At 63.4% G+C, this 24,156-nt stretch overlaps 1 protein-coding gene across 4 annotated transcripts in view; it reads left to right on the top strand.

The window, feature by feature from the left end:
- The window catches only part of AGAP3 (ArfGAP with GTPase domain, ankyrin repeat and PH domain 3), a 66,063-nt gene that overhangs the window by 18,262 nt on the left and 23,645 nt on the right, over positions 1-24,156 (top strand). The window contains exons 1-11 of one of the 4 annotated variants that reach the window (XM_088147705.1): positions 2,395-4,317; positions 9,554-9,612; positions 12,361-12,448; positions 13,425-13,510; positions 13,723-13,864; positions 14,444-14,578; positions 14,704-14,831; positions 15,647-15,802; positions 18,908-19,000; positions 22,005-22,109; positions 23,893-24,067. In XM_088147705.1, coding sequence (XP_088003831.1) covers positions 3,465-4,317; positions 9,554-9,612; positions 12,361-12,448; positions 13,425-13,510; positions 13,723-13,864; positions 14,444-14,578; positions 14,704-14,831; positions 15,647-15,802; positions 18,908-19,000; positions 22,005-22,109; positions 23,893-24,067 — 2,020 coding nt within the window. In that variant the 5' untranslated portion in view covers positions 2,395-3,464. Of the gene's footprint in view, positions 1-2,388; positions 4,318-9,553; positions 9,613-12,360; positions 12,449-13,424; positions 13,511-13,722; positions 13,865-14,443; positions 14,579-14,703; positions 14,832-15,646; positions 15,803-17,577; positions 18,605-18,907; positions 19,001-22,004; positions 22,110-23,892; positions 24,068-24,156 lie in introns of those variants that run through there. The other 3 variants (XM_088147707.1, XM_088147706.1, XM_088147708.1) reach the window with 3 other exon arrangements.

The following is a 24,156-nucleotide window of genomic DNA, read 5'->3' as shown; positions in this document are numbered from 1 at the left end:
AGACGACCATCCAGCTTCTGCCTGAAGGTCTCCATTGAAGGAGAGCTCTCCGCTGCTTCGCATGGCAGCCTGTTCCCCCCCAGCCTGGGAGTTCACACAGGGAAGTTCCTGGCCTCGAGCTTCAGGCTCCTGCGTGCAGCTCTAACCCAAATGCCTAACCCATTTGTTGTGGCCCTGCCTTCTGGGCGACCGAGAATCATGCTACTCCCTCGTCTGAAGGAGAACCCTTCAGACATGCGATGACGGCTATTCTACGTCTCTTCCCCCCCCCCCGCCGCCGCCCCGGCCTTTTCTTCTAAGGCTAAACACCCCCAGAATCTTGCAGGGCTCGGTTTCCAGGCCCTTTGCCATCACGGTGGCTCTGCTCCAGACTGGCCCCAGGCTGTCACAGTCCTTGGTCGGCTCCGGTGCCCAGAACCGGCCAGGGTGCCCAAACAGGGCCTGCCGAAGAGGGCAGAGTAGAGGGGGACGGTTACTCCCCGTGAGTTGGGCATTATGCTCCTGGCAAGGCACCCCAAGATAGTCCTGGACTTTCCAGCAGCCGCGTCCCACCCAGACTCCTTCCACGTGTCCCGCTGCCAAACCGGGCGGAGTCCTCCACTTTCCCTGCCCTGGTGCGGCGCTTGACGTTTCTCCCTGTGACACCCTATCGTCGGTCAGCGGACGGCTTCGAGAGAGGGGCCTCGGCCTCGGCCACCAGCCCCGCGCAGCGCGGCGACTTCTGCAAGCGGCGCTCACGCCGCCTTCTCTTCCCGTTCTTCGCCGGCGGACTACGCCAAGCAGCGCCCCCCCGCCGCTGGAGGCCGACCCGGCCCCCGCGTGCTGCTTGGCCACCGGAGCGGCGTCCAGCGCCCTCTGCTCGGCCCGCAGCAAGTGCCCCCCCGGCTCCTTCCTCGCGACGTCTCCCTGCGGAGGGTCCCAGGCAGCGGCTCTTCTCGTTTGCCATTCCTCGGGGTAGCGGAGCTGACTTTGCAGCCCCCCCGGTAGGAGAGGGGCAGGAGGTAACCGAGGACACCTTGTGACAGGCTGGGGCGCCCCCCGTAAGCCAGAAGAAGCCGCCCCTTTTTCTCTCCCCGGAAGGCTCCGGCAGGGAGCGGCTGCGCTGGCGGGAAGGCAGCGGTTCCACTGCCGGTCTCTGCTGCCCTCCAGTGGCCACAGAACTGCTCTGCGCGCTTGGCCTGTCAACTGATGGGGAGGGGCAGAAGGGCGAGGCTGACCCTGTGAGTGCAGGGCCCTTGACTTTCCTTGCTTTGGGAAGGGGTTTGTTTTTCCCCAAAGGGCTTCAGAAGGGAAGTCCACGAAACCCATGGACATCGGAGGTCTGCGATCCCAGGCCAGGGAACTGCCCTCCTTGCCTTGCTGAGCGGCCCGGGATTTCACGGCTCTGTTGGGATCCTCTGCAACAAGTCTGGCTTCCGCAAGCTCCTCCTAGTTGGAGCCCCATTTTGACCTCCAAGAACAAGGGGGACCGGGAAGGTAAAGGGAGAATCTCTGTGTGCGCGGTGGCTCGGGTATGGCTGGAACCGTTGGGCAGCGACCCTGCTTGTACTCTGAACCCATGGCTCCTTTGCTGACCAGGATGCCCGTGGTTCATCCTTTTCCCCCAGCCAAAAGGTGGGGGCATTGGGGAATTGGCACCCAGCGGGCTGATGATTCCCAATAAGGTTTCTCCTGCATGCCAGGGGAGGCTGTGGATGCACTAAAGGGAAGAGCACCCAATGGTGCTAGGAGAGACTCAGGTTACACTAGCAGGCTGAGGCCCGTTCGGAGAGAGGGCAGGGTGCTCTTGGTAGGTGGGTCGTGGTCGGGTCTGCTTTGGAGCGGGTTGCAGTCCATCTTGCAGAGAAACGTGACTGGGAGTGCCCGGTTGAGGTTTTGAAGTTCTGGATGGCACAGATGGCTGAAGTGATCTGTCCTCTTTGGGGGCTGGAATGTGACCGCTCTCAAGAGGCTGGCTTGGAAGAGGGCCAGGGACCAAGATGGCTGAAGGCTCTTCCCTGGGCTCAGGCGCTGGCTCCTGGTTTCTTTCTGAAGCTTTACAGGCTGACCACGCGTGCCCGTCTTTCACCCCAAGCCACCGTCCTGGCCCCGGCCCCGGCCCCGGCCCCGGCCCGCTCCAAGGTGGAGCGCATTCTGTTCCACCAGGCCCCTTTGGTGAAGGGCGTGTTTGTCATGGAGCGATAGGGTCCTAGAGTGGGAAGGGGCTCTAGAGGCCGCCCCGGGTCTACCCGGCCCCCAGTTCAATGCAAGAATCCAGATTAAAGCCTCTCTGAAAGGGGGCTGCCTCCCCCTCCCCACTTGAAGGGCAGCCAATTTCCAGTGGGTCTCATTGCCAGAAAGTTTGGCTTTTAATTTAGGATTTATGGTGTGGCTTTGCAGTACTGTATGTATTTAGATTCATTGTCAGATTTTTATTGTACTTTTATTCTTAGAGGAAATTTTCCTTTATAGCTTCTTTGGAAGTACGCATAATTGTTGAAATCATAATTGGATGTGCTTGGGTGGGCTGCGTGTTGATCTCCACAGGGGACCTCTGGGTTCACTCAAAGCGCTGGTTCACCTTCCCTAGTCCCCCCTTCCCAAATGCTGTGTAAAATCTGAGGAAGGGCTTCTCCAAATTCCACATGGGGAGGGCTGACTAGTGGGAGCTGAAGCAAGCGTGAACTGGCTGGGTGGTGACAGGGTCAGGTGGCGGGTCACTCCGCTGGCCCTAGTGGAAGCCTGCCTGTTTTTAGCAATGGTAACTCCTGGTGGTGTTGGTTCCCAGCCTTGACAACCCTGCTGAATGCGCCCCCCAAGAGAAGCTGGAGATTATTCTCTTGGGAGCAGGAGTGCCGCCATCTGGCAGGTAGCTCTGCAGGTTCCTCCAAGCCTGACTAGGTCGGGTTCTGCTGCTCTCTGCCCTCCGGAAGCTGCCCAGGCCCTGCTGAGGGAGAGCGGCTCCCCGGGCCTCGTGGGAAGGAGTGCGTGGCGCTACCCGGTCGAGGATAAGAGTTGCCTTAAGTGAGACTCCCCCCCCCCCCGCGTCCCGGGGCTGAAGGGAGGAAGCGGTAGGAGCTGGACGGGCGGGGAGAGGGGAGCCCCCGGCGTGGAAGTAGCCCCGGAGGGCGCCAGTCGGGCAGCAGGCTTCCAGTCTTGCGCAGCGGTCTTGTACTGCGCAGCTTCCCGGCTGAAGTGGCGCAACTCCGGACCGCGAGCTCGGCTGGGGCGCGGCGCCTCCCAGGAGGGCGGGATCCGCGCCGCGCTTTGCAGGGTGCTGCTGCTGGTGCTGCTGCCGCCGCTGCCGCCGCGGGGCCAAGTTTGGGCATGTCGGTGCGCGTGAGATGCGGAGGGAGTGAAGGCGGGGAGAGCAGCCAGCCAGGCAGCCCTGCGGAAGCCAGGCCGGGGTTGCTGGGCCCCCGCCCGCCGCGCTCGGCATGTGAGGTTCGCCGCGCTCCCGTCGCCGGCCGCGGCCCTCCTGGACCATGGCGGAGGGGTGGCGCTGGCGCGAGGCGGGCCGGACCCCGGGCACTCCGCGCGCCTGCCCCAGGCGGGCCGTGAGCGTCTGCGAGTCCCTGGACCTCCAGGGCGTCCCCGCCGTCCAGGCCGCCCTCAAGGCGGCGGAGAAGCAGAAGCACCGGCCGAAGAGCCTCTGCGCCGCGGGCAACGGGCTGGGCAGCGGCAGCCCTCTGCTCTGCGCCGCGCGGCCCCCGGCCCGGGCCCGCAGCGGCCTGCTGGAGCTCCTGCGGCTGCGCTCGCCGCGCCAGCCCGACGAGCGGGACCGGGGAGCCCAGGCGCCGCCGCGCCCCGCCAGTGCGGCCTTCCCGCCCGCCGCGGCGGAGGCGGCCGCCCCCGGCGACGAGGGCGCCGGCGGCTTCCTGAGGGGCGGCTTGCTGTGGGGCAGCCGGCGGCGGTGGAACCCCTTCGGCGGCCGCGGCGACGGGGCGGCCCAGAAGACCCTCAGCAGCCTGCGGAAAAGCTTCAGTTTCCGCCTGCGCCGCGGCCAGGAGCTGCAGCGTGCCGGCTCCGGGCTCCTGCGCTCGCCGCGCCTCCGCACCCGCAGCGAGGGCGACGCCGCCTCCCTGCACGCCTTCCCTAGCAAGCGGGACCTGCTCTCCTCGGATGCCGCGCAGGCCCGCGCCTGGCCTCGTCCGGAGGGGAGCGGCGGCGGCTTCTGGAAGCTGCTGGGCAGCCGCCTCCGGCGCCGGGAGCGCTTCGCCGGCCGGCCCTTCGCTGCCCTGGAGCCCCGCGGGGGCGCGGCTTCTCTGTGGAGCCGGCGAGGAGTTGAACCCGTCCTGACCGCCGTGGGACGCGGCGGCGTTGGCGCGACAGGGCCGGGTAAGAAGCCGTCCCCCCCGCCGACGAGCTGGGGCTTTTGCGCATCGGGCGCGGCGGATGACCTGTGGGAGTTTCTTGCCCGGGATCCCGGAGGCTGCGGGAGAAGAGCCGCAGGGAGCTGGGCTGGGTCGCCCCGAACGAGCTTTGGCGATCGACCTCTGCCGCTTCAGCAGGCGCGCGGCGAGGCTGGGGCTGCCGCTGTGGGGCTGTGGGAAAGGAGGCTCGGGGCCCCTCACAAGCAGGGTGGCTCTTCTCGGAAGACTCTGGTCTCCCAGGCGGCTCCCTGTCAAATGCGCTCCTGCCGGGAAGTGTCCTGCCGGGGAGGAAGAAGGGCTCCCCAGGCTGGAGCAAGTAAGTGCTGGCTAGAGATGCTGGGCTTCTAGTCGAGCCCCCCTGCAGGATTTGAGATGGGGGGCATGGTCCTGGTCTCCCAACTGCAGATGGCCTGTGCATCTCTGCCCCCCCGCCCCCCCGGGCTGCCTGGCTCTCTTGGTGTCCCAAGATGGGCCCACTGAGGCTTACTCTGTTTCGCTTGTTGTGGGCCAGGAACTCCTTGGGCTTCCCGCCTCCGTTTTCAGCAGTGCTGCAGCCCAATCCTTCAGCACCTTCCTCCTCGCTTTTCCCCCAACCGAAATGCTAAAAGATTCTGTGGAAAAGGGCCAAAAGAGAAGCCAGCAGAAATAATAGGTACCCGTAAAGTGTTCGGAGGCTTTTACGTGCAGGCAAAGGTGTCCTCAAGGCAGCTGCAGGTCGCCCTTCCGGCTGAGTGTAGGGTCCCAGAGAGCATTTGGGAGCATCCCTGGCCAGGCAGCTGGCTGCACCTGTCGTGCCACCCTTCGCGTGGACCAAAAGGACCAGTATCCCTTCCTCCAAATTTGGAGAGGGTGACGGGAGTGCCAGCCAGTCACCGGGCCCCATAAAGGCCATCTGGAGGTTGTGCACGGGGGGGGGGGGATGAGGGCCTTGTCCTCCTCAGCGCCAGCGCTGCTCTTCTGAACCTGACCCAGTTGGGGTGGGCAGGAGATGCCAAGGCTTTCGCCTTTCCTTTGCTGGTTGCCACGAACTGGTTGCCACGTACAGCTCGAAAGCACCCCCCGCACGCAGGGGCTCACTAGGTGTGGGTGTCCTTGGGGAATCCTGCGAGGTACACATGTGGGGGGAGGGGACCCACTCCCCCACCCAGGACAGAGGCATCTCTGGTACCTGGAGTGGTTAGAGGATAGGACTAGAAGCCCCCAGAGGCATATTTTGGAGTCGTGATCCAGTTCTCGGTTAGGTGAAAGTTGTTGGTCTTGCAGGGTGGAAGGGATGCCAAAAACTGGGAACCAGAGGGAGGCGGTATAAATGCCAAAATGGAAGTGTTTGCGTGGGCGAGGAAGATGAGGGAGCGGCTTGCATTTTCTTCCTCTCACCTCTCCTGCCTGAGAAGTCGTTTTTAAGGCGGGGGGCTGACTGCCATCCGCTGGCATAATGCAGCAGGGTATAAGGCGCATCTGTTCAGGGGCTCTCTGTCACGAAGAGGGGCTCCCCATTCGGGAGGAGAAGGTCCTGGTCTGAGCTGTGCCAGCCCCCTTACAGAGGCCCGATCTTCCCTGGGGTGGGGGCGCCCCATGAATGCCAGTAGATGCATCTGCTGGGAGACGAGAGAGGCTGAGCGCCAGAGGGTGGGTCCAGGAAGGAAGGTGGGGAGGTGATGGGAGAACGAGCCCAGGCAGCTCTCCTGCTGCTGCCAAGGGGTGATGCCATTTGCCAGGGTTGGCAGGCGAGGGGGCCAGGCAGGGAGCTTCTCTGCGGCAGTCAGCGGGTCCATGCAGACCCGGCAGGAAGGAGGGCTGAAGGGCAGTGCCCCAGCCTGGATGAACAGCCAGCCAGCGATTCTCCTCCCGGTGCGGAGGTGCCCTTCCCCTGCTGGCTCTTATAAGGCAGGGGGTGGCTCGTCCTGGCCCTTCCAGTGTGAGGGGGAGCGTGTCTCTGTTCGCCAGCCTTCCAGGGAGAATGACCCAGCGGGGGCCTCAGCTACTGAGGCAGAGGGGGGTACTGGTGGAAGTCACAGCCTGACTGAGCCGCTGTGGGCCTGGCTGGGCCTGCCTGGGCAGGGCAGGGCCGGGGCGTGGTAGTGGAGCAGAGGCCCAGAGGAACAGGTTCTTTGACCTGGCAAAGAAGTATGTGCCGAGATGCCCGTCTGAAAGGAGGACTGGATCCCAAGATGCTTCCTGTCCTAAAGGGGTTGGGGAAGTTTCCAAAGTTCAGAGAGACATAGCCATGCGAAGAGGTTCCCGAACAGTCCTGCCCCCCATCTGAAAGTGCAGCTTTCTCCTGGCTGGCCACCAGGCAGCCCCCATCCCCAGGCAGTGTTCTGGGGAGCATTGTGCCCTTCCCACCAGTGTAGCCGATGGACATTCTCCTTCGTGCAGTGGGGAGTGCAGCCCTGCCCCTCTGCTTTGAAAGGGGGGTGTGGGGGAGCAGGGAGCCTCGTGCTGCTTCAGCAGCAAGGAGACCTGTGGAACCAGTCTGGGCGTCGGCGCTTCCTGGACTGGCCCAGCTGGGAGCGCAAGAGCTGCACAGGAAACTAGGCGGGGGGGCGCTGGGGAGGCCGAGCCGTGGGAGCTTGGCCGGCCCTGGGGTTTGGGCCCCGTGCCCAGGAGGCTGCACGGTGTCCTCCCCTCCCTGCTCTGGGGCCCAGATATCTGTGTGAGCGGCTGTCTGTGGCAAAGGGTGGGGTGGTGGGGCATTGCTTGTAGCGGGGAGCAGTGGGATTTCTGCCCCCTCTCTTCAGAGCTGGTGTCACGTGGTGCCCTCAGGCTCCCTCTCGTGTTCTCTGCAACCTTAAGGAGACTGTCCCTGCTTCCTCCCCCCCATCGTTGAGGGCCTCAGCAGGCTCTGCTGGGTGCGTCTTCTGGAGGTGGGACGTTCTCTTCCTGCAGCCAGAGGGTCAGTGCAGGAGGGCTGGCACTGCCCCTTTATTCTGGCCTTTACCCAAAAGGGTTGATCAGCTTCTGTGCTGCTGCCCTGTCATGCTGGCCTACGCGGGCACATAAGGCCTGGTGTTCATCATGGAGGAGGAGACCCACCGCAGCGCAGCGGTGAAGGGTTGCCCTGGTTCCACGGGGACCTGAGTTCAGATGCACCCTCTGCTGTGGAAGTTCCTTTGACAGCTTTGGGCCAGTCGCTCTCTTTTGGCCCAGCCTACCTCTCAGAGTGGTTGTTGTAGAGAAAAATGGGAGGAGGGAGCGCTGCCTTGAGCTCCAGTGCAAAAGGCAGGACCTAAGTCTGGGGAATAAATTGTCACCATCAACTCAGAGGACCCCGTGCTCTCTGGCTGTTGCTCTGATACGCAGACCGATGCGGCATGGGGGCCGAGTGGGGGTGAGGATGTGTAGAGCCCGGGCTGATGGCTCCAGCTAGTCTTTCCTAGGGATTCTGCCTTGTCCTGCTGTTGTGACCACAAAGGTGGAGGTGGGACGTACACTTTGTCCAATAGTCTGGATCGTGGGTTTTCTCTTTTGGGGGCCAGAAGGCAGACGTGGGGTGCTGAAGGCATGTGATGGGCTTGCTTGCATGGTGGTTACCGTGGCGGTGTGCCTCACTGTGAGCCATCCATTTCCCAGTGAGTCTCTCTGGGTGCTTCCAGACTGAAGGAGGTAGTGGAGGTTGGTAGATGATCTTTGTGGCCCCTTCCGGCTCCACTGTCCTGCGATGGGTTGCCACAACCCTTGCTTTGATTTAGGGCCCCTCTGGCAGAGGAGCACGTTACCTCGCAGCGTGAAAAGGCGGTTCGTCGATGGGGAGGGGCTGCTGCCAGGAGGGCCCCGCAGACCCAGGCCGGGTGACTTGCAGAGGTGGGCCCCGTGTGAGCAGGAGGGAAGCAACTGGCCGTGGGGCAACTCAGTGGAACGTGGGTGCCCCATGGGGGGGGAGGCCAGGCCGGCAGCTGGAGGAAGGGGAGGCAGCCGCCGGGCTCCTGGTCCTCAGGGCAGAGCTGTCCTCGGGGCTGAAGGGAGTGCTCAGGATACCCACGCAAGGAACTGGCGAGCGAGTCGCTTGTGGTTCAGGCCCTCACAGGGAGGGAGCTCTTTATTTGTTTGGGAAGAGTTTCATTAACCCAGGTTTAGAGAAGGTAGTGCTGGGTGAGCCCAAGCCCGAGACCTCCGGGACGGGACTCGGCAAGAAAAGGAGCCCGGAGGAGCCTCTGTGGGATGGCTGCCCCCTCGAAAGCACCTCTTGGAAAGGTTGTGGCCGAGAAGGCCCCTTTCCGACCAAACGGCCTCTGAGTCGCCCCGCAAAGACCCTCGTTCTGGCAGAGGGGCTCCTCCCGGGTCCCTCCCCTTCTGCTCCATGAAGACACAAGGAAGCAGGTGGAGAACAGGCCTCCTGCTGCCTGCAGAAACGTCCTCAGTGCAGGGTTTTTTATAGGGTTCTGGCTTGTAAGCAGTAAAAGTTCATTTTGGCTTGGGGCAGATTTGGGAAGAGGAGGAAAATGCGTTTTTACCGCTAGGCCTGATGCTGACTCTGTGTTAGGGGCAGGTTTTTCCTGGGATTGGTGTGGCCCTGAGACCGGGACCCGCCGGCCCGCCCTGCTGCAAAGAGCCCCCACCTTCTCGCTCTCGCCTGGGAACCGGCGGCGTCCTTAGAGGCTGCCAGCAAACAGGGTTACCTTGAGGCGCAACGGAGGCCACTGGCCGAATCGTCCCCCTCGGTCCCCTCCCTGGACTTCAGCCAGTTCCGCTGAGGTGGAGCCAGGACCCCACTGATTTCTCCCCCCCCAGTCTGTACCAGAATATAAGAGGGGGTAGGGCAGGGGAGGACGGAAGCCTTTGTCCACCCTCCACCCAAAGGCCGGGCTGTGGGGTACCTCCTGGCGCAGATGGCAGGCTGGGGAGGAGCCAAGTGTTGGGAGGGGCTGCTGCCGGCCATGCCTCGGGCAGGTCTCCTCTCTGGACAGATCTCGGTTTGCATGGCCTGGTGGATCTCCATCCGCCTCGCTCGCTTGGTCAGCGCTGAGCTCTTCGGCCACTCGAGCCTCTGCCCAGAAGAGCCGCGGGGCCGTGGGGCTGCAGAAGATGGGGATGAAAGGCTGGCCCCAGGAAGACCCCTCCTTTCCAGGGCTTGGCCAAAGGGCTTTGTGGATGCTGAGGGCCGTCTCAAGCTTTTTCCTGAGGACGGGGAGCAGCCCGCCTCCACCTGTCCTCTGGATGGGGCCCTGTGCATAACTCTCCCTCGCTCTCTCTCCCCGCAGACTCCTTTGTGAACAGCCAAGAGTGGACCCTGAGTCGCTCTGTGCCAGAGCTCAAGGTGGTGAGTAAGCTGGGGGGGGGCCGCTTCCTCCCCTTGACGTGTTTTGGTGAGGGCTGGGCCAGTTGCTGCTGGGGGCAGGTGACCCGTCCCTCCTGCAGAGACGGGCTCTCACACCTGCCAGTGGCCAAGAGGGGCATACTTCTGCCACCCCTTGCCTTCACTCCCGGGGGGGATGCATGAGGCTGACGAGGAGCAGTAGGACGGTGGAGCTGATCCCACCTCTCAGCAGCAAACTGGGTGTTCAGGTCAGAAGTCCCGGGTTTTCTGGGGTGTCAGTGCTGTTGGCTGGCAGGGGGCTGGGTTTCCTTCTGCAGGACCTCCCGGATTTCTAAAGATGGAGGCCAGGGTTAACTCTCGGTCTCCTTTGCGGCCCAGGACTGCTTGGGGTGCTCTCACCAAACGGGGTAGATTCAGAGCCCCTCTGAGGGATACCTTAACCGGGCCCGTGAGTCCCGTTTACTGCCGGTCTGTGATTCTGAACTGGGGGAGCCAGGCCGGGGGGCAGGGCAGGGCAGGGCAGGGCAGGGCAGCGTGCAGTGGCCCCGTCTCCGGCATGGTGCATCTCTCCTTGCTTGGCCTTGGGGCCGCGTAGGAGCCCCTGGAAATGAATGCACGAGGCGGCTGGACCGGCCAAGGGCTTCTCGCGCCATCCTCTAAGGGGCTAGGACGCCATGAACGTAGCTGTGGAGAGCCCCTCTGACGGTGCGCTCCCCCTGCGGGAATCCCCTTTGCCTGGTGTGTTGACCTTGCACACTGAGCGTTGAGGGTGGCCTTGAAGGACAGAGGGAAGATCCATGGCCAAGGCAACACGCAGATGAGCGATGCGTGGGCTCAGGCCAAGACCGCGGTTATGAAAACACCTCAGGATCCCCCCCCTTTAGCTTACGTGACGATAAAAGAGAGAGGAAGGGGAACCCACTTAGACCTGCAAGAGTCTGCTGCTGCAGCTTCACTAACAAAAGTAATTTTAGGTCTGCGTGGTGTCTGTTTCCTAGCCTGGCCTACCTTATATGGCTGACGGCTGGGCACTGGCGATGGGGAGGATGCTGTGGCAGGAGAGGCCAGGCTCTGCTGCCCCATCACCAAGGGTGGGTGTCTGGAAGGAGGTCCCAGACTACAGACCTCCCTGGAGGCGTCTCTGGTGGAGGAGGGAGCCCTCCGCGCGTGCTTCTTGCCCTCTGGTCTGGAGAAAGATCCGGGTAAAGCCCAAGCACTGGCTACTGTTGTCCAGGTGGGCTCTGTAGAGAAAGCGACTCCAGGAGAGCTGGCTTGACTTTAAGCTAGCATTCCTAGGCTTGTATCATGGCCAGTCAGTAACCCCGCAAGGCCTTGAGGGATTACACTAGAATCGCCCACGGTCCTGAGTGCCCTTCTCCCTGCAGGGAGGCTGAGTCAGGGGGAGCCTTCTCTGGCTCACACCTGCAGCAACCTTGTGGGCCCAGCAGGAGCCGGCAAGGGAGCTTCCCAGCTTCTCCCCTCAGCTGGGGCGGGGGGGCCTCGTGGGGATGGGAAGGCCCCTGCAGGCCAGCTGTGGGACCTCCTCCTCCTCCTCCTCCTCCTCCTCCTCCTCCTCCTCCTCCTCCTCCTCCTCCTCCTCCCCTGAGCCACTTTCCTGCCCTGCAGGTAGCCGTGGGCCTAGAAAGCTGGAGTCGGGCTGGGGGGGCTTCTCGGGTCTAGCTTGCTTCCTTCTGGTGCCCGTGTCAAGGAGTGCCCGGCCTTCAGGCATGAAGCATCCCTGCTGTATCCGTCAAGCCCCCCCCCCCCCGCTTCCCTCTTTCTGCACACGCTCACCTCGCAGCCCCGGGCACCTCTCTGGAAGACCAACCCGTGCCCCGGAACCTCCCAGTTTGGCCATGGCCCTTGCAGACTGGCCCTCCCGAGGTCTTTCCAGTGCCTCTCGAGTGGCATCTTGGCTCTGTTCACGGGCAGTAGCCCTGAAAGCAGCCTGCGAAGCCAGTGAAAGAATCTGCGGGGTACCCAGGGCACAGCCTTCAGGAGACTTTGGAGCCCAACTCTTGGCCCCCAGGACTGTGGATGGCAGATGGGGGAGCACTTGGCTGGAGGGCCAAGGCTCCCAGAAGTGGGGCCAGCTGTGTGTACACGTGTACACCCCCCCACACACACGCTTAGCAAACACCCTGCCACCTTTCCCTGCCTTGCAGGGAAGACCCAGGCATCAGTTGCACCTCAAAAGACGCTCCCTTCCTGCTGCTCGGTTGCTCCCCTGGACAGGTGGCTCTGGGAGAGGCATCAGGTCTGCAGTAGCTCCTTGGTGCCTTTGCCAAGGAGCAACTCCTTTGCCATGTGGGCACAGGAGGTTGGCATATAAGCCCTGGACGTGTCTTTCTGCAGGAGTGCTACAGCCCTGCTCTGGCACACTTTGCGTTAGGGTGCAGGCTGGGCCACTTGGGGAGAAAATGCTCTGGTGCCATCTTGCACTTGCGATAAAACTCACTGCTGAATTTCTCAGGCGCTCGGCTTGGCACGGCTGACCAGTCTCTGGGCTTGCCCGTGGCCAGGTAACCATCTTAATTGCACACTAGGAAAAAGCCGCTGAGCCGTTGCTCGTTCTCTGCTAAAGGGAGGTGCGGCCCTTCCTTGATGGCCTCTGGAATTTACCAGCTCCGGCACTTCCCGCTTCCCCCTTTCCTGTGCGTTCCCTGGCTTTTTGCCCTGCGGCTTCGTAGCGGGCGCCTCTGGCTGGAAGCAGGCAGGCAGGGGGCTCTTGAGCTTCTCTCTATCTTTCAGGGGATTGTGGGCAATCTGTCCAGCGGGAAGTCAGCCTTGGTGCATCGCTACCTCACAGGGACCTATGTGCAAGAGGAGTCCCCGGAAGGTCAGTGTGTCCCATGTGCGGGGGGAGGGTCTGCGCGAGCTGTCCCTGCCCCAGAAAAGGACGCAACCAGAGGCTAGCAGCTTAACCCATGTGAGCCAATAGTGCGGCCATGATCAGAGGCCAGGCAGAGAAGAGGCCAGGGCGGAACCCCGGTCCCCCTCCCTGCCCCCCCGCAGGGAAAGGTCTTCCTCGCCCCCGTGCCTTGTGCCCAGAGGGCAGCCCGTCTCTCAGCTCTGCTTGGTGGCCGCCCCAGCCCGTCCGTTCTGGAAACAGGCTCCCCTGCCGAGGGGGCGGGGGGACCGGTCTGGTTTCCAGGAGCCCCCTTGAAGTCCTTCAGGGCTTATTTTCCAAACTCGGTGGGTAGAGAGGGGGCTTGCATTTGCACGGTTCCTTCCTGCTTTTTAGCGTCGCGCAGGGCGCAGATTTCCCCCGTGAGGCTCTGGGGTCCTGGGAAGGTTGCCCCTTCCAAGCCAGCCCAGCCCAGCCCAGCGCCCCAAGAGCTGCTGGTCCTCTGCGCCAAGTTCCTGGCAGTCCTGCAAGCAGAGGCAGTTCTGCGCCAGCCTGGCCTGTAGCCCCGCTGAGGCGCCGGGGCCGTGTGCCCCCTCCTCTGAGCCAGACCCGGGGGCCGTTCGTGCCCTCAGCATTCCCCGCTTTCCCAAGGGGTGGCTGCGGGAGCCTGCCCATCCTGGCTCTGGGGGGGAGAGACGGAGGAGTCTCAGCCAAGGGCGGCTTCTGCCCCGGGGCGGAGAGGAGTGGCCGAGGCAAAATGCCCCAGAGCCCCGGGCAGGGAGGAAAGGGACGGATCTTGCTGTGAGCCCAGCTTGCCTGCGTGGGATTGACTCCCTTCCCAACAGAGCTGGGGGGCAGGGCCTTGGGCCCAGCAGGCCCACACTGAGAGCTCTTGCCCGGGAGGGCCGCATCCTGCAGCACGGGAGAGAGGCCCCGGCTCACCCAGCTCCTCTCCTCGTGGCACCAGGAGGCCGATTCAAGAAGGAGATTGTGGTGGACGGGCAGAGTTACCTGTTGCTGATTCGCGACGAAGGGGGCCCCCCTGAGCTGCAGGTAAGGTGTGCGCCACTCCCTTCCCTGGCATGGAGGGGCCTGCTGGCTGCCAGGCCAACGCAGGCAGCTCCTCCGAAGATGGGCTCCCGGGAGGGTCCGAGGCGGAGGCTCTTTCGGCAGCGGGGGGCCTGCTGGCTGTGCCGGTCAGCTGCCCGCGAGACCCCGGGGTGCTTGTCCAGCCCTGAGGCCCCTCCCCGCTCTGCCTCTTCCAGTTTGCCGCCTGGGTGGACGCGGTTGTCTTTGTCTTCAGCCTGGAGGATGAAATCAGCTTCCAGACCGTCTACAACTACTACCTGCGTCTCTGCAGTTATCGGAACACTTCAGAGGTGCCCATGGTGCTGGTGGGCACGCAAGGTGAGGGAGTGCCGGCTGATCAGCCTGGGCAGGGTGGTGCCCCGGAGCCTCCATTGGAGGTGGTGGTGAGAAGGGTCACTGGGCACCTGGCTGGCCCCGCGGGGTGCCCACCTCCCTTGGCCGCAGCTGCCCTGAGCGTGGGAGAACTGGCGCGGGAGGAGGAAGCCACTCTGAAAGAGGGCTGGCCGTGAGCATCAACCCCCCACCCCTTTTCACAGTTCCTTTGGTCAGCTGTGATGCAAGCAGGGAGGGTTGCTTTTATTCCACCCTTCCCTGAGGACCTTAACCCCCCGGCCCACCCTGGCTCTAGAGTTGGGTTTGGGTTTGGGCCCGTTGCTCAGCCGGCCGTGGCTGGTTCTGCCGAAGGTGGCCGCCTGGATCCCTGGCGGTGCAGGCCGTTCCCCAGCCCCCCATTCGCTTCCTCCTCTGGCAAGGCAGACGGACCCTGCCCGCCCAGCCCTGCCCACCCCAGGGCTTCTGCTGCACCGTGGGGGGGCATGCTCCTGTTAAGAGCGGCAGTGGCGGCTTTTCCTTGCTGGGGGCCTTGCCCTTTCCTGCCTGACCCCCCCCTCGCCACAGATGCCATCAGTGCTACGAACCCCCGGGTGATCGACGACTCCCGGGCCAGGAAGCTCTCCAACGACCTGAAGCGCTGCACCTACTACGAGACGTGTGCCACCTACGGGCTCAATGTGGAGCGCGTCTTCCAGGATGGTAGGGGAGACGGGGCCTGGGGGAAGCCTCCCTCCCTCCCTCCCTCCCTCCCTGGCGGCTTGGGCGGGAGAGGGCCTTCCCAGGGGGTCCCCGGCCGGCTCACCCCGGTCTCTCTCTCCGTCCAGTGGCTCAGAAGGTGGTAGCCCTGCGCAAGAAGCAGCAGCTCTCCATTGGGCCCTGCAAGTCCCTCCCAAACTCGCCCAGCCATTCCTCCGTCTCCGCCGCTTCCATACCCGCTGTCCACATCAACCAGGTAGGGGCCAGAGCAGAGGTCGGCGTCCTGTTGGTAGAGGAGCTGCTTCTAAGCTTGGCGCGCTGGGGGTGGAGGTGGGGGTAGGGGGGCAGTGTGGCTTCCCAGAGCCCATGCGTGGCTTGTCCGAGGCAGAGGGGCTGCGTGGCCGTATTGGGACCTTGGGCTCCTCTCTGCTCCACATCCCTTGCTGCCACCCAGCAAATTCCCCCCAGGGCCCTGGGAACCCCACACGCTTGGCGTGTGCCCCTGCCGTCCCCTGGGCCTCCCGGGCTGCAGTGCCCCGTTCCCTCTTGGCCCCCGGCCAGGGGTCCTGTGTGGCTCTAGGCCACTCCTCCTCTGCCAGGCATAATGCCAGGAAGGGACCCGCCATGGCTCCTGCTGGGGGATCTCCTGTGGGGAGAGCAGAGCCGTCCGGCTTGATGACCCCTGTCCTGGCAGGTTCTGGTGCCCGACACAGCTGTCCTGAGCCTTCCGGGTTGCTGGCAGTGGGACCCTTTGGAAGGGTCCTGGAGCAGGCAGGGTTCGTGCTCCCGGGACATCGGGGGGCCCCAGCTTCAGTCTGGGGAGAACAGCACCTGCCCCGCAAGGCTGGGGAGGACTACCAAGATGTGCATCGCCCACCTCTCCCAGATCTGAGTGAGGGAAGCTTGGCTGGCGCAGCGGCTGGCAGGCCCGGCGGGAAGAGGGACCGGTTTCGTTGCGGGGTTTGCTTAGGGTGGGCGGCAGCCCCGGTTAAGGGAAACGACGTGGATGGTGGCGGCGAGCTGGCGGCGTGTCCTCCTGCTCACCGCTTCCTCCTCTGCCGCCGCGCCCAGGCTGCCAATGGGAGCGGGGCCTTCAGCGACTACTCGTCCTCCGTGCCCTCGACCCCGAGCATCAGCCAGCGAGAGCTGCGGATCGAGACCATTGCCGCCTCCAACACTCCCACGCCCGTCCGCAAGCAGTCAAAGCGCCGGTCCAACATCTTCACAGTGAGTTCTGGGACAGGGTGGGACGAGTGGCTCCGTGCGGCGTCGGCGTGAGTGTGAGCAGGCGGGCAGCAGAGGGTTTGGCGGCCTCCCGTTGCAAAGTGCCGGGCTTGGCCATGGGTCTAAAGCACTGGGGCGAACTGCCAGCCCCACTAAGGTTTCGGGACTTGGGGGTGGGAGCTGCGGAAGCGAAAGGGTCCTGTGGGACACAGGCAGCGGGGTTGCCGGGCCCGCGGAAGAGCAGGAGCAGGGCTGTCCTCCCCTCCCTCGGTTCCTCTCCTGCAGACGGGAAGGTGCAAGTGGGCCAGCTCCGAACCGGGGGGAGGCTGTTGTGCCAGACCAGCCAGAGGCAGCTTGGCCTCGGGGGAAGGCGAGGGGTGGAATCCGTCGGGCCCTCGGAAACCCATGCACAAGCGAGCCAGCCGTCCCGTGGGCTTGTGCGCTGTTTGCAGAACAGGGGTCGTCAGGCACACAGACTGGTTTCTGTCGGGGAGAAGGCCAGCGGCCCCCTGCTGCAAGGGGGCCAGAACAGACCCAGCAGGAAGGGGCCCTGCCGGCTCTTCAGAGGAGACCCATCCACGGTGGATCAGGGTGCTTTGGGTGCGGGGAGGGTTCTCCCCATTTTGGAATCGCCAGGCGCAGCGACGCTTGGACCTGGGCTGGCCGGCTCTGCGTGCAGAGAGAGGCTCTCTGAAGAACAGGCGTCAGGGGCGCGGGTGGCGGAGACCCCCGGTGCGACTGTGTTGAAGTGCTGGGGGAGGGGCTCTGGAAGGGCCCTCTGGACCTGGCAGGCAGCTCGGCTGTCACCCCTCAGGTTGGAGGGCAGACTTTGCTAAGCTGGGAAGGGGTGCGGCCTTTGCCGCAGTTGGGGGCCTCCTGTTTTCTCTTGCAAACTCCCCTTAGGCGCACCTGGCCAGTGCTGCGTGAACACCCCCCACCCCCCCATACATGGCTGCCTTCTGGGCCTCTGCTCTTTTCGGCTCTGCTGAGGCTGCTGCTCGCCTTGATGGCAGCCACAGCCGTTCTCTCCTCTGCTCCTGCTTGCACGGGTGCCCCACTGCACGTGGTTCCTTCCTTCCTGCTCTCCTTCCCTCCCTCCCACTTGTGCCCGTTTCCTCCTGCTGATGCGCTTGCTCCGCTTGGTGGTGGCAAAGGTGGCAGCGGCGGCTGCTCTGCGTGGCCCCGCTGGAATGGCTTGCGGACAGCGCCCTGCCTTGCCTAATGCTTATCCCAGCCTTCCATCAATTGCGTCTCGCTTGCTCCTCTCCACGATGCTCCAGGATGCACGGACGTGGCAAGCTGTCACACGGTTGCCGCCGTCAGTGGTCCTGGGGCTGGGGCGCAGCTGGCTCTTCTGGCTCTTGGGCCAGAGGGGAGTGTAGGGGGCAGCTTTCCGGGCAGTCCTGCAGTTCCCCTCCCCCTGCTTTTGCACCCCCATTCCGGGGGCTGATGTGCTTCCTCTCCCCAACTTCCTGCTGCTTCTGCCCCTCCTGGCTCCCTCCTCCCCCTCCTCCCCCTCCTCCTCCTCCTGCACGGCTCCTCTCCTCTCTGACAAGAGTGCTGCAGAGCCTTTGGTGAGCCAGCAGGGGGAGACAGATGCCCGCGCTCTGCCGCTGCTCCACCGGCTGGCTGCCGCCGCCACCACCACCGCCGCTGCCACCCCACGGCTCTGGCCCTGACGGTGTGGCCGTTCGCTTCTTCTGCCGAGCCCCAGACAGATGGCCAGGCACGTGTCCGTGTTCTAACCTGCCAAACTCTCTATTCTCTCGATATTGCAGATATGTGCCACTGTGTCCAACTTTTCATCAACCAAAAGGCCTTTCCAACTCCTTCCAAATTAGAAGATCCCTCTGGCTTCCTCCCCAGCAGGCCGCTCAGTACCAATTCTCTCCCTTTTGATTGCCTCTCCAGGGCCGGATCAGAGGCAGGCACTGGGAGTGATCTCAGATTAGTGGCCGCTCGGGTCCCCCTCCTCCCGGAGACACGCGGAGCCTTTGCCCCCTCCCCCCCTGTAAAGTCTCTGAGAGCCCGCCTGCGCTGCACTTTAACCTGGGACTGGTGGGAGTGCTGAGAGTCTCGCGTCGGCGGCGGCGGCACCTCTGGAAGACGGACAGAACTGCCCGAAAGTGCCAGGAGATGGAGGGGCCGAGGGACGCTTTGCTACCGCGGCTGCCGTTAGTGCCCGCTGCTCCTTGCTCTCCGTCTCCCTCCTTCCTCCTGCATGGACTCCTTCTCCTCCTCCTCCTCCTCCTCCTCCTCCTCCTCCTCCTCCTCCTCCCCCTCCCCCCCTGAGCAAAGCAGCTGTCTGTGGCTCTCCGAGCGCCCCCTCTTCTGAGCTCGTCGGTTGGGATGAGGGCGCCCCTCCAGAGCGGCTGGGCTAGTGGCCGGCTGCCTCGAGGAACGAACGGAAGGGCTTGTGGGACTGCCGGACGATGGATGGCCAAGGGATGAAGCCGCTCCTCCTGCCGTTCGTGTGGTTCTGAATGTATTGATTGCGCCCCATGCCGTGAATTTTGCGATATTCTCCACTGTGTCTCGAGCACCTTCAATGGACTGTACATTTCCAGCTTTATTTATTGATCCATTTATTTATTCGGATGATGGTGATGAACTCGAGTTTTGGCTTTCTCTCTCTCTCTCTCTCTCCCCCCTCCCTCTCTCTCTCTCTGTCCCCCCCCATTCTAAATGTAAAGTTAGCTGTTTAATGTTGATGCTCTTTTGTAAGGGGCTGGCCGAAGCCTCGTGACATCTGCAACAGACTTTGTAAGGTGCCAGTGTGTTCACCAAATAAACTGTTGGATTTAGGAGGCTGGTGCCGTTCTTTCTGGCTTCCGCTGGGTCTGTTCCTGCTGCGCTGCTGCCCCCCCACCCCCCACCTTTGCTGCTGCTGCTGCATTTCTGCCTCCATCCCATCCTGCTCTCGTCTGCCACCGCATCCCGTGGCCTTGTGTGTGCGTGTGTGTGCGCGCGCGTGCGTGCGTGAGCAGGGCAGCCAGGGCGTCTGGGCTGGGCGGCAGATGGGATGGGGGAAGCCCCAGCTTCTAGGACCCTCCCGGCCCTGCCTTGCCCTGGGGCTCTAATGCTCACGTGTCTCTTCTTCTCTTCCAGTCTCGAAAAGGCACTGACATCGAGCGGGAGAAGAAGGCCCCAGAGTGTAAGGCGGACACGATTGGCAGCGGGCGGGCCATTCCCATTAAGCAGGTTGGCATTTCTCCTCCCCCCCACCCAGTCACACCCGGCAGCAGGCCCGGTGGCTTAGCAGGTGGAGCAAGAGGCGGGAGGACGAGCGGCAGGCAGGGAAGAGGGCCCGGAGGGGAGAGGCGTCTCTGTGTCAGGCCCCTGATGTTCCTCCATGCAGCTGTTTGCCTTGCCAGTTCTGTGCCCGCCCGTGTGTGTTTGTGCACCGTGCCTTTGCCATGCTCTTGGGAAGCCATGCCAAGCCCCCCTGTTGGCAAGGGCTTTTCTGGGCCTCCATTCTGCTTTGCTTTGCCTTCATGAATGTTGGATACGGGGGTGGGGGGCAGATTGGGGAGCTGCAGCCCCAGGGACGGTGCCAGGGGGCTCTGGAGGCCCGGGGGCTGGTGCTGAGGGCAGCTGCTCTTCTGCAGGGGGACCCCCCTCTCTGCTCTGTCTTCTCCACGGCTGGTTCAGCTTTGGCTGAGCTGGACACGCCCTGTCTAGCTTGAGACCCTCTCTTCCACCTCAGTGATGCTCCCCCACGCCTATCACGTGTGGCTGCCCTGGGCCAGGTTTCCGTGGGGGAGGGAGAGGTGTCCTGACCTCTCTGGATGAAAGGCTCCTCTGGGCTCTTCCTGAAAGAGAACAGATGGAGGGGGGCCTTGTTTGGCCTCCCTGCAGACAGGCGACCGGAAGCAGGGGATCTGTCAAGGTTTTCCTGAAGGCCCTTGGCTCCATCCCAGCCAGGTGGTCTCCTGGGGTGGTGGGGGGGTAGCTTTTTCAAGGAAGGATTGGGCTTGCGAGGGGAGCCCCGGGCTCTCCAGACCTCCCTGCTCTCTGGTCTCCCCGTCTCCTGGAACCGGTCTGGTCTCTGTGGGACCTCCCCATGCTTCAAAAGGGTTCTCTGGCTCAGCTAGAGAGGCTATGGGCCGGGTCAGTCCTCGTGGCCACAGGATGCACTGACGTGTGTCTGGATGCTTGACACTCCCCCACCCCTTCCCTGGGAGCCCACTGGGGGCCAGGAAGCAGGGACAGCAGCCCTCGGGGGGACCAGTCCCTGGCCTCTTCTGGGGCCCCATCTGGCACACCCCCCCCGGGCCCGACCCTGCCCAGGCTGTTGGCTCCAGCGCAGGCTGGGCTGGGGGTTCCTCCTTGGAGGGAGCAGGGATCATGCTGGGAGCTTAGATTACATTTAAATTGCCATTTGCATTTTCCAATCAATACGCGACTTTACAATTAAGTTTGGTGTTAAAATTCTTAGCGAAAAGTGAGTGGAAGGGAGATTTGTGGAGGAAACGAGTCCTGTGGGGGCCATTGGCACTCCCTGCTTCATTACCCCGTATATTGTCGCTGCTGCCGCCGCCGCCACCACTGCCGCCGCCTCCACAATGAGGGGGGGCTGCTACCTCCAACGCCGGTCCTCCAGCCATCCTCAGCCGTACAGGCGGGGGCTGAGAGAGCCGGGCAGGGGGAGAGGAGAGCCCCCTCTCGGGATCTCTGCTCTATCGAGGATCGTCCTGGGTGCCTGCTGAGAGAGGAGAGGAGAGGAGGGAGTGGGGGGGCACCGGGCAACTTGTGGGTTGCTGGCTGCTCTGTGCCTCAGCCCCACTGGGGCGCTTGCAGAAGTGTCCCTCCTCCCCTCCTGGCTCAGTTGCTAACTCACTTCCCTCCTGACAACAGGCTGGGTTCCCCAGAATCTGCTGGGTCCTAAAATGCTGTTAGCTCAAGCTGCCCCCCCGGGATCTTTCTTGGGATCCTGAGTTGGGGCTGTTTGCTTTTGCACACCAGGTGGGGGGGGGGCTTGGCACCAAAGCGACAGGAAGCTGGCGGGGCTGCTTCTGGGGCTTTTGCAGCATAAGAAGGAAAGTCCTGTAGGTTGTGTTTGGGGCGCTGGTGCTGGCAGGTCTTCCAGCTGCTTCTCGAGGGAGGGGCGCGGGGGGTGAGAATCTGAATCTGCCTGTTTCCAACCGGGGAAAGCAGACTTTCCTTGGCAATACGCCTGCAGGGGCAGCAAGCGGCTGTGGGGGTGCAGCTGTGCCGGTCCCTGGCAGGTGCTTTGCTGAGAGGCCGGGCTGGGAGTTGCTGGGCATGCGCACCCAGACGCAGCCCATGGCACTCCTGATAGCCCACAGGATGCCCTCAGGCCAACCCAAGGGAACTGGCTCTCGGGGCAATCCAAAGCAGGGTGCCATGTCTGCTTCGCTGCCACCTGATTCTCCGCCGGGCGTCTGGTCCCGGTGCCCCTGCTGCAGCAGCAGGCGAGCATTTGTCCGGGAGGATGGCCCTTGCCAGCACCCTCATGGGCCTCACGCCTTGGGGCACAGGGAAGGCCAGACGGAGGTTTGGCTCTGGACAGTTGACCCTCTGGTTGGTTTTCCCGACCCTCCTTCTGTACTTGAGATGGCAGATGTGGGTCACTCAAAACACAAGCCTTGCCCAGCTTTTGTGCTGGTTAATGTTTGAGGCGCAGGTGTACAGGGGGAGAGAAAGCCGGTGGGGGTGGGGGGCTTGGGTATCCCTGCTTTTGGCATGCTGTGAAATGCTCGGGCTGAGCATCAGGGTCCCGCTGGCAGCAACCTTTCTTGCCTTGGCAAGACTGACCCAGGCTGGTGCTAGGGACCAGTGAGAAGAAAGGTTAGCCCTGCAGAGCTGCGGTTTTGGGGCAATTCCTCGGATCTAGGACTTGTGTGGCACGAATTAGTCCTGGACAGGAGTGGGACGCTTGCCTCCAGCCGGAAGACAAAGTTCCTGTTGGGGGGCGCTGAGGTCTCCTCCGTACCTGCGCCCAGAGCAAAGCTCTGGCAGATGGGGACGCTGCCTCCCGCAAAGCTGGAGAGGTGGTGGGGCAGAAGTGGGCCCTGGTGGGTGGCCCTGGGGGAGGCCTGCGGGAGGTTGGGGTGAGCTGGTGTCGGGCTGGCAGGAAGAGGACAGGCGGCCCTCGCTATGGGGGCCCTCGAGTGAGGGGCCTGGCAGGGGAGGTGAGGCCCAGCAGGGATCCCGCTGATGCCCGGCACTCTTCGTCCTGCAGGGAGTTCTCCTGAAGCGCAGCGGGAAATCCCTCAACAAGGAGTGGAAGAAGAAGTACGTGACTCTGTGCGACAACGGAGTGCTTACCTACCACCCCAGCCTCCATGTGAGTGTTCGTGGGAGCACCAGGGCCTGGCCCTGGTTTGCAGAGGGCCACAGAGGCCGGCTGCGGCACAGCACCTTGTCGGCTGTTTATTACCGGTGCCAGGGACTCACCTGTGTCACCCCATCCATCTTTGTTGCTCCCCCTCTGGGGTGCTAATGGCTTCTGCTGCTGTTCAGTTCGCTCTTGAGCAGTTTGTGGCCAAGGCCTAGTGCCACCACGTTACCTGTGACAAGGTAACGGCTCCCCGGAAAGGGGGCAGGGGGGAGCGGCCCTCGCCCTGCCCGATTCCAGAGGCCGGTGGGCCCCAATGGCTCCTTGCCCCATTCCCTGCTGCTCGGTCCCTGCCGGGCCGGTTTACTATTCTGCCTGCAGTTGGCACGTCTTGGCATGTGTTGAATTTGACAGGCTGCACACCACTTCAGTCCTCTTAGTGGTGGAGGAAAGTCTGTCCGGCCCTTTGTGAAGAAGCCACAGGAGAACCAGGGCCCTGCTCCCCGGACTTCCTCCCTCCCCGCAAACTGCAGGACGGCTGAACGGCCGATTCTCTCAGGAGCGCAAACTCTGCACCTGGCCAGGGGTGCCTGTGCCTGCCTGAGGCAAGGGGCCTGGGAGAGACCTTTGGCAGGGAGGGAGGGGGCGCCCCACCGATGGAGCCGTCCCCTTCTCCCAGGATGGCCAGGATCCTGCCCCTGGCCGGGGCCCTGCTTCATGCCGCCTCTGCCCTCCTTCCTCCCTTCCTCCCGAGGAGTAAAGACGCAGAGGAGGTGGCAGTGGTGCCAGGGAAGCACCTCCCATTTTGCAGCCATTGAAGCCATTCACACAATCACCTTCTGTTAATTCTATCTGCAACATCAATTAAATTGTTTGTAGAAGCTAATTGAATGTGGCTTAATCACACATCTTAATAGCTTTCCACGCTTTGAACTCGTTGTTAATTCCAGTAATAAAATGAAATGAGAGAACTGGCTGGGTAATTAGCGAGGAGGCTTGGGAAGAAATTGCTGTTTTATGGCAGGCAATAAATGCCGCACGTTGGTGACCGTGGTGGATGGTAGGGCGGTGCTCTCCGGCAGCAGGCAGCAGGCAGGCAGGCAGGCGGCCCACGACCACCCAGCCCCACTTCTGCTGAGGCAGGGGAAATCCTCCAGCTCTCCTGGGGGAGGCAGCGGGGCTGGGCAAGCAGGCGGGCCAGGCTGGGCCAGGCCGCACCTGCCGGGGGTGGAACCAAGGCAGCGGCAGCAGGTCCGGCTCTCTCATGCCGCTCAAGTGCCAACCTCCTTGTGAGCCAGAGCGGGCTCCTGCCGCTCTCTTGGAGGGGAAGCCAACTCGGCCCCTGCCCCGCTCGCGCCGTGTCGAGAGGGAGGGAACCTGCGCTCCCAGACAAGCCTTGGGGCGCAGCTTGTCCGCTGCTCCCCGGAAGCAGTGAAGTCGCTGGGAGAAAGCACCGAGGCCAGAGGTCCCGGCCGGGGCGGAGAAGCCCCAGGCTGTGGGTGGAGGGGAGTGGGGTGGGCCTGGCAGTACCGCCTTCCCCCGGTGGGGCCGGTGGTGGTCCCGAGCCGCTAGTTTGTGCCCGAGAGCAGCCTGAGGGCCAGCTGTCTGGAGCCATGGGTGAACCGGCAGCAGCTTTTTCCAGCCCTCCTTTCAGAGTTATGGGGCTGGGGGAGGAAATTTCCCAAGCAGTTTGCCCTCCCCGCCCCCCCGGGAGCACAAGCGCTGAAGTCTGGCAGGGAGGAAGCGAGCGGAGGTGGGGCCGATCCAACCTGTCTGCCCTCCCCCTCCCCAGGACTATATGCAGAACATCCACGGGAAGGAGATAGACCTGCTGAGGACCACCGTGAAGGTTCCGGGCAAAAGGCTTCCCCGGGCCGCCACCGCCGCCACCTCTGCCCCCGGTGCCAGCCCCAAGACCAACGGCTCGGCCAAGGAGAGGAGCGCCCTGCCGTTCCCCGGAGGATCCAGTAAGAGCCGTGTGCCGTGGGGGGTGGGGGGCTCGTGGGAGGGGACCGCCCGGTGAGGGGGTCCTCTTGACCCCTTCAGCCGCACAGTC

The sequence above is a fragment of the Python bivittatus genome, unplaced genomic scaffold, assembly GCF_059951505.1.
Source record: "Python bivittatus isolate LINGU-HERP-01145 unplaced genomic scaffold, Pbiv_v1 ctg000600_np1212, whole genome shotgun sequence".
NCBI classification, from domain to species: domain Eukaryota; kingdom Metazoa; phylum Chordata; class Lepidosauria; order Squamata; family Pythonidae; genus Python; species Python bivittatus.
This window is presented reverse-complemented; position numbering and strand designations above follow the sequence as displayed.